At 55.1% G+C, this 13,019-nt stretch overlaps 1 protein-coding gene across 3 annotated transcripts; it reads right to left on the bottom strand.

The window, feature by feature from the left end:
• Positions 1-319: 319 nt before the first annotated feature.
• On the bottom strand, positions 320-12,444 carry RSPH9 (radial spoke head component 9). Of its 3 annotated transcripts, XM_074333000.1 has the most exons (6): positions 12,067-12,438; positions 8,697-8,862; positions 7,723-7,852; positions 7,125-7,271; positions 6,917-6,920; positions 320-565 (listed from the first exon to the last, which is right to left on the bottom strand). In XM_074333000.1, the coding sequence occupies exons 1-6, from the start codon at positions 12,291-12,293 to the stop codon at positions 388-390; spliced, it is 852 nt and encodes a 283-aa protein (XP_074189101.1). In that variant the 5' UTR covers positions 12,294-12,438; the 3' UTR covers positions 320-387. The 3 variants fall into 3 exon arrangements, with proteins under 3 accessions (XP_074189101.1, XP_019594005.2, XP_019594006.2); XM_019738446.2 differs by lacking the exon at positions 6,917-6,920 and having other exon boundaries at positions 320-548; positions 12,067-12,420; XM_019738447.2 differs by lacking the exons at positions 320-565; positions 6,917-6,920 and adding an exon at positions 5,830-6,093 and having other exon boundaries at positions 12,067-12,444.
• Positions 12,445-13,019: the final 575 nt, after the last annotated feature.

Below are 13,019 nucleotides of genomic sequence, written 5' to 3'. Positions count from 1 at the left end.
TGAGTCACTGCTCGCTTGTGATGAGCCACATGAATGCAACCAGAGGGGCTTCCTGGGCCAAACAGGTTCCCATCCTCTTTTTTGACAGCTGGTAGCCGTGGGCCGCGGGCTGCGAGGAGGGGATTTGGGCCGCCTGGCCGTGTGCGGCTCTCCTCAGACCGAGAGCTGCCTTCCTCGGGGCCCCTGGCTATCACCTTCTGCGACCTTCTGCCACTTGCTTTAGAGCCGGGTCTCCCAGCTCCTCCGCAGACCTCTCCTCAGAGCCTGGACACCAGGTGGAGGTGGAGAGGAGGGGAAGCCTCAGGACAAAACAAACAGACCAAGTTCAGGGAAATGTATGAAAATAATGGAGACACGCTACAGAAGAAGTCCCCAGGCTGGCCCTTCCTACAGCATGAAGGGCAAGTCTATGTTCTTCTCACCGGTGCCCACGTAGATGTAGCCACAGTTCTTGGTGCGGGGAGTGTGGTAGAAGGTGAGGCCTGGCCACAGCAGGCTGCGCAGTACCACCAGGGCATGGCCCCTCTCCATCTGGACGCTCCAGGACCCTGGGGAAGAGGCAGGCCTGGGCTGTGGAGCCAGCGCTCTGCTGGGTCTGCACACGCCCCAGGCCCCGGTGCAAGGCTCCACTGGGGAAAGGGGAGACAATTTAATTATCCCGGCACTTGACTCCTCCTGATTGCCTTTTAGCCATTTCACTGTTCATTAAAACCCCTTCCAGAGGGAGGGCAAAGGAAATGAAAAGCGGTGAAACTCAAACCAGTGCGTTTTGTTCCTGTCAGCAAGTCTAGTTAAAGGTTGAGTGGGGGAGGAAGCTGAGGCCACAGGCAGAGGGGAGTTGGGGCCAGGCTTGGGGAGACTTTCTCCAGCTCCCTCTCACCCTCTACTAGGGGAACTCACCAGTGACCTTCAGCCCTAGTAGTTTCCCCCGACTTGCCATTTTGCTCTCTTCCCCAGTCCCAGAAGCCTCTGCTCTGAGACGGCTTAGACCCGACCAGGGGCTCCCATAGAAGTTTGGCAGGAGGGGAACCGGGCTGCAGCTAATGAGCCTTTGTCTATCCTGGGTCTTGCCCCGGTTTTTGCTCCCCAGACAGGAGCAGCCCAGCTCCGGGCTGAGTCGTGCAGCCATGAGGACTTGGCGAGAAGGGCCGGATCCATCTCCAGAACTGAGGGAGGGAGCCGCTGTGTGGGAGGAAGGAGCCTGGGAAAATCGCCTCTGGATGCAGATCTGGAGCTTCTATTCCCCTGTGCACCGAGGCCCCTCCCCAGCCCTGCCGCAGCTCTACTCCAGGCCCTGCCAGAAAGGCAAATGCTTTGAAGGTTTTGGTGTTGGACCAGCCAGTGATGTACTGAAAGCTGTGCTGAGGCCTTCATCGGCTGCCAGCTCAGCCCGGCTGCTTGGCTCCTGCCACTCCAGCTTCCCACAGGCCTCTTCCAACCATGGCCCACCCTGGTCACTCCACACCCAGCAGCCCCACAGCTCAGTCCCCACCCACTGCATCCAAGAGACCTGACCCCCAGGAACCCCTGGCCCTAACAGCAGCTCAGCCCTGCTCAGGGTACCATCACCTGCCCAGATCAAAGCCAGAGCTTCCCAGGTGCATGTAGGTCAGCTGGCCCTGGCCTGCACAGGGAGAGGCTGGCTTGGAGCCCACTGCAGCACTGCGGTGGCCTGCATAGGTGCCACCAGCCATGCATGAGATGATGGAAGGGAGCCACAGTGTGGGCTTGCCTCTGCTCCCCTGGTCCCACGGAGTGCTGGCCAGGCAGCAGCAGGAATAAAAGGCCCTGGGTTATCGAAGTTCTGGCTGGGGCACTGCCTAGGAAGGGGGTGGCGGCTTTCCTGGTCAGAGAAGGGGAGTATTTCCCCTGGCTCCTACAATCTTCCTGTCTGGACACGTGAAGTCCTCCACTTCCCAGACCTGCCCTCCTAAAGCCCTAGCCTGTTGCTTTCCTAGTCACTTCTTCCAAAAAACAGGTTGTGTGGGGTGTGACGGAACAAAGTGTTCCCAGTACACTGCATTCAGCCTTTGACCAGCACAGACCCCAGGAAGGTGCATCCCCGGGCCCCCCATCACCCCCCACCCCCGCACGCCCTGGTGCTCAGAACATCTGCAGACAGTCCCTCCCCACCCTGGGAGCCCACAGTCATACAGGGAGTCCCTTGAACTGCGAAAGGTCAGGCTCTGCCTCACTCTGCTCCCCCAGGGAGGGCAGCCTACAGCCTGCCTAGCCAAATGCTGCCGTGGAGAAATGGGATCCTGGAGTCCCCCAACTTACACCACTCCTCCGTTCACTGTCACCAGCACCTTGGCATACCCTGGTGTGCCAGCAAGCGCTGGGTCTTAACCCTCCCTCTCACCAGCCTGCCCACCTAGGGTTTGGCCACCTCTTTCCTCCAGTAGATGAGGAGGCCCAGACTTACTGGCGGGGCTTCCCCCAGTCCCACCCCCACCCCCCAGAGAGCAAGGAGAAACTGGCAGGGATGCTAGAGAGATACAGTGCCCCCACCGGGGTAGGGGGGCAGTGCCAACCAGGCAGAAGGGTGCGGGTGGAGTGCGGAAGTGTCATGTGAGGGGCCAGCCAGCTAGCACTACCGCCCGCCCTCCCTTGCATTCCTGTCACACTCCTGTCCTCCTCTGCTTGTTTCTAGCTCAGCGGGTTGCCCAGGAAACACACAGTCTCTCAACGTGCCAGGAGTCACGTAGTGTCTACCTGGGAAGCCAGGCGCTTGCTGTCACCTTCACCCACTTTTCTTCCTGCAACTGCTGCAAAGGCTGGGCCCAGCCAGCTGCGGCCGCCTCTGTGTCCTCCAGGATTCCAGGGCCTTGGTGTTTCAGCTCATGGCCCCACTCTCCCAAGTCTCCCCAAACCTCCCCTCCTGTCCCCCGGCAGCCCCCCGTGTCTACAAGCTCTGGTTTTTGAGGCCATGGTGAGAGGACAATCCAGTAATTCGGAACTCTTGCAATCAGCAGGATGTCCTGGGTGCCCTGACCTGACGGTCTCACCCACCTCAGTGTGGCAGCCTCAGGCTGGGGGATACTTCTAACTATTCTGCCCTCCAGGAAGAGAGGCAACAAAGCTCAGAGTAAGTTTGAGGGGCAGAGTGGGCTGGGCTGGGGATCAGAGCTGTGCAGGAGCAGCAGTGGCTGAAACCCTCTCAGACCAGCACTGCACAACTTGTCTCAGACACACACACACACAAATGGCCACGGGTCCCTTCTCAGAGCGGCCAGTCCCACAACACCAGGGCCACAAAGTATGGTCCAGCCCCCTGGGGGATGGAGGGGAGTGTGGGGTGGTACAGAGGCGGAGCAGTGCCCTGTGTAGTTGATGGGCAAAGCCAGGTGCCCTGGTCCGGAGGCCGAGCACCTGTCAGCCAGGCCTCCGCGGCACTGGGTGAGAGGAGCCACCTGCGTGCAGCCGCAGGAGAATGCTGGTCAAGAACGCTGGATTGCCCATCACTCGCTGGTGCTCCCCTGTTCGCCACTGGCCCCAACCCCAGCCCTCACCACCTTGTCCTAAAAGGCCGCTTTCCAGGCAGGCAGGCCCCTTGCTGCCCTCTGCTGCCTGAACTGGGCATTGCTGCTGAGGGCTCACTCGTGCTGGAGCCCCAGTGGCCCCGGGCCTGGCAGTTTCTGAGGTGTGTCAGCCCCAGTTCAGAGTGGAGCAAGGAGAACCCTGCCCCTCTCTACTTCCCAGGACACCAACGACTTCGTTTGTGAGGCACCTTCTATTTTACATTTCCGCTTCCTATCCTTCCTACGTTTTGTTGGATCTTCCCAAACCTCTGAGGCACGATCAGTGTCCACCTTATTCACGATGACCTCTCGGGTGCCTGGCCCACAGAAGCTGCTTAGTGGCTATTTGCTGATGGAGTGAAAGGTTCAGGAGCATGGAAGGGCAGAGTACTACCTGGAAATCTGGCCTGATCTGATGCTCCATCTGTCTCACCTGGCTGCAGCCCAAGCTCAGAGAACAGCAGTAGCTCTTGCCCTGCTTCCACCATGAGGATGGTTCTGCCTCCAAAACTACACACTCCCACAAAACTCTGCAGGCCAGGATGACCCAGGGGCTAGCTGCTGAGCTCCTTACCTACCTCCATGGGCACAGCGAGCAGGAGTGAGTCCCGGGGCCAGCCTACACCATACCTGTTCACATGTGACACGAACTCCCCCTGAACAATTACCTCAGACCCAGAAAGGAAATGATGACCCTACCTGGGCAGAAAATTCCATACCGCCAGCTAATGCTGGTGTCCCCGGGCACTCTTCCTTAGGAATCTGGCCCCATCTAGCAGCCTAGCCCATCCTGCTGCTTTCTGCCTGGCAGGGCGGCCCCCCACCAGCTCCTACTTTACTGGCAGATAAGGGAGTCCTGGAGCGAAATCAGTCTGCTCTCCCCAGCAAGCCGTGGCTGCCGCCAAGCCATCATGAGAAAACGCTGGGCCTGACTTCTTGGAGGCCTTCTGATGGTGGCTCTGGGAGGAAGGGAGCTGGAGGTCCAGAAGCTGTGAGGTTCCCCAAGGCCAGGCCAGGAGCACCCCTCAGGCCCACACACACAGGAGGTGCCAGGAGCCCTTTACTCCCAAGGCTCCAGCCCTGAGGACAAAGCAACACACTGGGGTGACGGATTCAAACCATCAGTCATCGGTCTGCCCTGAGGCCCACCCTTAGGGCAGGACAGCTGTGGCCTCTGGCCACTGCAACTCACCACATCCTAGGCCCAGATCCTGTACCTTGATGAATTCACTCGCTGACTAGACACAGCAGGGTGGCCCCAGCATCCTGTAGGAAGACCCTCAAAACTCCCTATCACTGCAGGAAGCGAGCTGCCTCCTGTATTCCCTTTACCCCAAACAGCAGGGCAGGCAGGACTGATGGGATTCCCTGAGGAAGCCTTTCCTGGGCCCCCACAGCCCATCTATTCCGTTTTGCACTCCCCTCCCCCAGCTACAAGGACAATTGCACCAACCCCCCCTCCGTTGCCCCTCACATGCACAGAGGATGAGAATCCAAGATGGAGGAGGCTCTCTTGCGTTAGCCCCGCTAGTCACCTAGCACTGTGGGAGGAGGGCCTCATCCACTGGCCTTGGAGCATCCAGCTGCAGGTGAGAAAGGCTGAAAAGGCAGCACCACGCGGGGCTTTCTGGCCACATCCTGAATTAAGGAGGTGGGGCTGCCGCCCCCAGATTACGGACATGAAGCGGACTTTCCTCAGCCCCTGGTGCAGGGTCGCACCCACCACCACATTCCTGGACCTCATTATCAGCCCCACAGGGATGTGCGGCCCCCTCCAGCTCCTGGCCAGGATGGGCGCACAGCCTTGGAGGAGATAACAGGAGTCTGGAAAGTGTGTCTCATGGGTGAGAAATGTCCCAGCCCCAGCCCCTGCCCCTATAAACCTTTATCTCCCCTGCAAGTCCAGGAGCCCCTTTCGACTAAGTTCAGGGAGGCTTGCCTCGAGCGCCCCCACGTGGCCAAGGCCAAAGTAGCTTTTCCTTGCTGGCAGACCTTACTGCCTGACCCCTGGGGCACTGCAGTAGCCCCGAAATGGCCTCCGGATCCCTGGCTTGCCGCTTCTCCATCCATCTGTGCTCCACTAACATTGTCACACACCTGCTCACAAGCCACCAGAAGCTCCTACTGCCGTGGTCTCGGCTTCCTACTCTTGGCCCTCTAGGCTCTCCTGGGCCTGCCCATCCACCCCTAAGGCCTTTTTGCCACTAAACATAATAGTAATTGTTCGTTTTTATTTCAGTCCTTACTATGTGTTAGGCACTGTTAGAAGCATTTTGTATATGTTAACTCATTTAATATAACAACCAAATGAGGTAGAAAAATACCATTATTCCCCTTTTAGAAATGAGGAAATTGAGGCACAAGGAAATTGAGGGACTTGCCCAAGGCCACACAGCTAGCAAGTGGCAGATGCAGGATTTCGGCCCCGGCTGTCTCATTCCAGAGGCCTTGCCTTTACCATTACTGCCCTCCCACCCCTCTCCTGAGTTCTAACCCAACTGGACGGCTCATTGCTCCTCAGAAGGGTTTCCGCTAGTGGTGGGGATGACTTGTCCTGCTGTTCCGTTGTCCCCTGAAAAGGAAACCATCTACTTGACACCACAGGTAATGCCAGAGCCCTGGGGTCGAATGCCCTAACACTTACTGTGTTCTTGGGTTTAGCTCTCTGAGCCTCTGTTTCTTCATCTGTAAAATGAGGATAATAATACTATCTACCTCTTAGGTTGGCTGTGAAGATTAAAATGAGATGAGGCGTGGAAAGGGCTGAATACAGTGCCTGGCACATACTAAGCAGTGTCACTGCTTTTATGAGTTACGATCATCACTGTCCTTGCCATCAACAACCACAGAGCCCTCTAGTTCTCAGAAACTCCAAACATGGGGAGGGAGAGAGGCAGGGGTGCTGAGTCAATGCCTTGGGTCTGCCCCCGATTGCCCAGGGCGTGGGCACCTGTCCTGCGATATAACATCCAAGCAAGAGCATCTTCCCAGGACACGCTCTTCTCTACTGGGGAAGGAAATGGGGTCCCTGTGACCCCACCACCAACTGCTGGATGTGTGCCTGCGCCAGGTGGGCCCTGAAGCATAAGAAGGCCTGTGAAGCTCTATATTTTAAGATATAAAAGTCCCACAGCCAGCAGGAAGCAAATGTATAGAGCTCATTTCCTTAGCAAGCGGTTTGCTAGTCAATCAGCACCCACTTACTGAGCACCAACTATGTGGCAAGCACTAGATCTAAGCCCAAAGTAACAGTCGAGATGGATGCATGGATAGTATTTTCAGGGATGTTTTCAGAGATATTTGGGGGAAGAGTCCCAGCCTGCCTCCATTCAAGATTGATATGAAAATCAGAAGAGACACTGAGAGACTCCTCTCCGTCGAAGCATGTGGAAGACAGTCCTTCCTTTTGTCCACAAACATTTACTGACTGTTTACTGTGAGCCGAGCCTCGTATTGGACCCTGGGGAAGCCCCACCTTCAAGGGCCCATGGTGAACCATCAATTCCCACCTTGGTTCTACTCTCAGAGGAGAATGGCAGGTGGCATGGCCCACTGCTCTGACCTGGGGGCAGATCCAATGTCCTCAAAGTAATAGACTATTACCTTTGGGGATGTCATGCTCCAAGGAGTCCAGGAAGTCCAGGGACGGGTCTAAGTCTGCCTTCTCAAGCAAGGTCTTGTTCTTCAGCTCCACAGGCTCCCTGAAGTGGAAGTAGGAACTGAGCTTCTTGGCTTCGGACAAGGACAGTCCTAAAAAGAGGTGGCAGGTAGGAAGGGAACCCCACAGCTCCCATTCTCTATGCATGGGGACCACATGGAGGGACTTACAAAGGACTCAGGCAACTACCGACAGAGAACTGAAGAGAGAAAAGGGAGTAGTGTTCCCTCAGCCCAAACTTGGCCCAGATCCTACAATGAGGAGAGACCAAGGAGGAGGAAGGTGGGAAAAGGCAGGGAGCCGAGACCCAGGTGGCCAAATGCTCTCCCATCCATGGCAGAAAAGGGTCAGCGTCCAGTGACTGCGTAGTCCATGCCAACCACCGAAGCCAGGCCCTTGCACACATTCTCCAAAGTGATGTGGCCACAGCTGTCCCTTCCCTGAGGAAGTGGGCAGGTTCCCCCAGACTCCCAGATATGTGTCCAACTAGAGCTCGGAAGAGACGCTGTCCTGCCCTTGGGAGAGAGAACCCTGAGAACTCACCTTCAAAAGTCCGATTGACATGGACGGGCCCAAAAGGGGTCTTAAACAGGACCCCGCGAGGGACGACGGCCACAGCATTGTCAATCTGGTCGATGATGGACACCAAGCGCGTCTCTTCCTTGATCTGGACCTGAGGAGACAGGAGACAAGCCATCCTGCCGGGGCACTGCGCCCACTCAGCCCTGGCACAGGGCCTTCTGTGTAACCCTCTGACCTGAATCACCACAGTGTAGATACCAGGTCCCTGGGAAATCATGCTGGGCGAGCCCTCCCTTTTCTCCTGCCAAGATTTTCTCTTTCTTCTGAAAATTGGTCATACATACTGGTGGTGCAATATTTAAAACTACAAGAGAAAAGCACTCTGTGCCATTTGTTTTTAAGGTAAAAACAAAAAAAGGAGAATATGTAGAGGTACAGTATTTGGTGAGGTTTGTATTTGCATAAAATGTCTTTGGAAGCACAGCTTCTCACACTGAAATGGGTATTGGAATCCCCTGGGAAAGTGCTAAAATGCAGCTCCTGACGCCCCCCCCCCCGCACCCCCATCCCCGCATTCTTCGTTTCTAACCCCCTCCAGGGCACGGTCATGCTTCTGATCCAGACTGCCCTTTGAGTAGCAAGATTTGGACACACACACGCAAAATGGTTACATTACTGTCCCCCAGAAAGAGGAGCTGGGTGACTGGAGGACAGGGACGGGAGGGACACTACTGTATTCCTCTCTGTACCTTAGACTTTTGAACCATGTGGATGTGTGACCTTGGAAACCAAAAACGGATACAAAAATGTAAGAGCCTGTGTCCGTGCCCTTACCCCAGAGCCAGGCTCTGCAAGAGCGGCCCAGCCACTGTCCACCCTGTCGCTCAGGAGCTCTGTTGTAATGGTGTCCCCGTAATTCCTGCTGGGCTGGGCTGGGCTTTGCATGGCCCGGGCCCCTTCCTTCAGGCCCTCCGCCTCATCTCGTCGTCACTCACCACTACTTCTTCTTCAAAGACCTTATCGCCATCGTTCACCTTCTGCAGCTCCGTGTGTTCATACTCATGGGAGGGGTCCCCCAGGAAGCGGCCCTTCACCACAGCTGTCTGTGCCGCCATCTCCTCCGTGGCAGGGGGCAAGAGGCTCCATTCCATGCAGTTCAGGCTGCCAACAACATCCACGTGACCCAGGTTTCCAGCTCCCCCCTCCCTCAGGCTTCCTGCCACTGCCCCTTCTCCTGAGGGGAAAGGCCCAGAGAAGCTGCTGTAGTCTCACCTTCCCCCTCAGAAGCCGTAAGTACCTACGGTGCATCCCACCCCCATAGGTGATACAAATTCTATTTTATTTTTTAAAACGTGGCTTACAAAAGCTTCATGTATGCCAACATTTCAAGAGTTTCTTCCTAGATATCTGGACTGGGAGATTCCAGCTGAGTTCCGGAAGCTGAATTTTCCTCAGTTGCGGGTGCCTCAGCTTTGGTGGGCCCCACATTCATGCTCAGCCTGCTTACTGAGCCCGTAGCACAGCCATCTTCCCTCGTTTCTCGGGAAAGCCTGGCCTGGGCTGAAGGACCTGTCCCTCTTTAAGGTCTTCAGGGGCATTCGCCAGCCCAGTTCCTTCTTTCTCACTTCCCACCAAGAGAAGATGTCCTCCCATTCCTTTCTAATCCACTCAGGGCCTGCATCCACAGCCTGGCCTCTGCTCATCTTTCCTCCCTTCACTCTTCACTGGCTCCTTCTCAACATAAAAACTCAGCTTTCTAAAAGAGCAGCCCTCAAATCCATGCCCCTCTACACAAAATGCCCTTCTGTCCCCTCCTCCTCTGCCCCACCTCTGAACAATAATCTCAGAACAATTTGCCCTGCGGAAGCCCTCCTTCCCTCCCCCTCACTTTCACTCTTTGTCCAGTGCTCTGTGATGTCTGCCTCTACCACCCCAAGAAACTGCTTAGGAGAAGGTCATCCATGGGACCTAAAAGCCAACAAATGCATTTCCATTTCTATTTCCTTTTATATTTCCTTCTCCCTCCTCCAGTGCCTTAAGTATTCTCAGAGATCTATTCTCTTTTCTCTCTGTAATCTCACCCACCTGACTCCCAGAGCCCCGGCTATTGACTACTTGGAATCCAGAATCCAACCAACCACCTCTCACACGTCCACTGCTTCCCTCCTGGTCCAAGCTTCCATCTACTCTTGCCTGGAGACTGCAGTAGCCTCCTAACTGGTCTCCCCACTTTCATACCCACTTCCCCTTCAGTGTAGTCCCCACCCAACTGTTAAAACCTAAGCCACATCATGTCTCTGTGAAGAACTTTTCAATGACTTCCCATTGAGCCAAGTCCTTACAATGCCCCTCAAGGCCCTGAATAATTGTCTCTGGCCCCTTACCACTCTCACCTCATGTCCTACAATGCCCCCCTCACTCACTCCTCTCCAGCCACACTAGCCTTTATGAGGTTCCACAGACCCACTAAGCACACACCTACCTCAGGGCCTTTGCACTTGCCTAGAATGTTTTCCCCTCAAATAAAGACACAGCTCACTCAGTTGCTTCAGGTCTCTTCTCAAATGCTACCCTCTCAGAGGCCATCCCTGACCACCCTATTTAAAATAGTACCTCATCCTGTATTCTCTATTCCCCTTACCACTTAGCACCAGCTGATACGCAATATGTGTGTGCTATTTGACTGTCTGTCTCTCCCCCCCCCCATATACTACAATGTAAATTCCATGCCGACAAGAGCTTTGTCTCATTTACCACTGAATTCCTGGTGCCTAGATCAATGCCTGGCACATAGTAGGTGCTGAAGAAATAAAAACTTATGGAATAAAATGAAATGAGCCTCCAATCTCTATCTTCAGTCCAAATTTTTCTTCTGGGTTCCAGATCTGTACTTTAATATGCCTCCTTGCCACCCCCACCCCACCCCCTCCCCACCCCCGCCACACCTCACACTAAGTCTCCCTCCTTCCTGAGTTTGTCCTGCTTCCTGAATTCTCTCCCAGTGGGTGGCACCAGCACTTACCCAACTGCTTAACCTGGAAGGAGGGGTCAGCCTTGACCTCTTCTTCACCTCCCCCATTCAGTCACAAACCCTGACAGTTCTACCACTGAAATCTTTCTAAGCCATCCCCTCACCTAATTCCCTCAGCAACCTCTTCCTTTCAGTCCCCCTCATCTGGACACTGCAACAGACTTCTAAATGCTCACCCACTCAGGTCGGAGCAGGCTCTTCCTGCCTACAGCCCTTCCACGGCTCCCTGTAGCCCGTGGACAAAGTTCAAACTCCTGTGCTTCTCCATCCAGTTCTACATAACACCCTTGGCTGTCACTGTTGTGTTTACCTACCTGCTGTTCTCTGAAACACTCCAAGCCAGCTCCAGCCAACAAGTTTGCACAACTGTTCCCTCTAACAGGCATGCCTTTCCCCCATACCTTCTGGAGAACTCTTGTTCATCTTTATATTGCAAAGAAGTTACTCCCTTAGTAATCTCAATTAACTGCTCTCTGGGAGAACGCCCACTTTGGTCCCCTTTGTGTATACCTGTTCCAGTTGTAATATACTTTGCTGTACTTGCTGGGTTGCACATAGGTCTCCCTCCCTAGGATGTGACTAACATGGAGACAGGACGAGTCTTAGCAGTCTTTGTAACCCCAAGGTTAGCACAGGATACATCCAACCAGTGTTGGAGTGATTCATGGATAGAGCAATGAAGCCCCCAACTACCTGTGCCTAATAGACTGCTGTGTAAGGTGGTGAGCTCCCAGCAACGCTGACGGTAGTTAAAAAGCAGTTGGATGGTCCTGTATGGTAAGTGTCCAGGGAATTTTCCCCAGTTCTAAATCCCTTCTCTCCCATGCCGCATTCCTTCACTACTTCCTAGAACGCTTCCTGCTGTGAGCCAACAACTCCACTGAAAATGCTTTTGGCACCCTCCGCCTTCCCAACTCTAGACTGGGTTCAGTCTCTAAACTGAACTCTTCGAAAAGCCACGCTTGCACCAGGCTTCTACTCCAGGTCTTCCTTCTCCAGGAACTTTCACCTTGCTCCACCTCGGTCCTCAGCCCTGCCTCGACTGTAAACCCACCAGCTTCTAAGTTTCTCTTGCGTCCCCTTGCTTCAACGCCTAGACGTGTCCTCCCAAGGCCCTCCTTCGCAGACCTTGCCCACCCACGTCCCAGCCCCCTTAGGCTCCCCTCAGTTCTCAGGTCCCCGGCCCCGCCCCTCGGGCCCTTCCCGATTCCCTCCTAGACCCCATAGGCCCCGCCCCTTTCCATTCCTACCGCGCTCCCACCCTTCGCGGCCCCCCCGTGGTCCTCCCTTCAGTAACGCCCTGCGGCCGAGGCCCGCCCGGGAGCCACCTCCACCTGTACAGTGTCTTGCGCGGTGCAAGCTGGTCCTCACTCAGGCCCTGTGCGATGTAGTAATCGGCGACGAGGCCGAGGATGCGACCCCAGAAGAGCACCCGATCGTAGCGGTAATCGCGTTTAACCAGCGTAAGAGAAGTAAGTAGTGAGGCCCGACGGTCCGGGCTGAGGCCCTGCCCACTGCCGGACGCCAGCTCCAGCGACAGCAGGAGGCTATCCGCATCCATCGCGCCGGAGGCTCAGCTCAACGCTTTCGAGGTTGCTGGAAGCCGTCTCCATGGAGACCCAAAGCTCCGCCCTTCCGTCGAGCAGGAAGCAAGATTCCACCCACCAACCGCCGGTGCCCCAGCCCTTCCCCGGCTTCTGCCCAGCCCTAATGCCCACCGAGCCCTTCCGAAAAGCCTGGGCTTACACTAGCTCCCTCCCTCTTCCTTTCCCAAGCTTGTGAGATGTGTTGTCACAGGATCGGCGAGGTGTCCCCTAAAATAAGTACGCTATAGTGTGAGGTTGGAGGATCCAACCCAACCCAATTCCGTGGATATTTTTGCCTTTCCTGAGTCCTTCCACATAGTTGACATTTATTGAGTCACTGTATATGCAATGGGGGCTTGGGAAGAAAAATACACCAGTGACACTAGCTGTATTATTTCACTCCAGTCGTGTCCCTTCTTGGCCCCGGAATTACCTATGAAGGAAATAATTGAAGATACTCTTGGCTCTAAAAGTCTAGGAATCTAAGATTATGAATCCCCCCAAAGCCAGGTCTTACAAAGTGGGGTCCAGCTACTCCATTTTCTTGTCTTCACCAGATGTCTCTTTACCCTTTCCATAGTACTATTCCACCTGAGTGGCAAATGAAGACTGAGGTGATGGGGCAAAGAATAGAGCCACACCTTGGGAAAGGAGGGTGTGAAGAAGGGTACAAAAAGGGTGACATTTACAGACTACTCTAC

Source organism: Rhinolophus sinicus, linkage group LG05, assembly GCF_036562045.2.
Source record: "Rhinolophus sinicus isolate RSC01 linkage group LG05, ASM3656204v1, whole genome shotgun sequence".
NCBI classification, from domain to species: Eukaryota; Metazoa; Chordata; class Mammalia; order Chiroptera; family Rhinolophidae; genus Rhinolophus; species Rhinolophus sinicus.
This window is presented reverse-complemented; position numbering and strand designations above follow the sequence as displayed.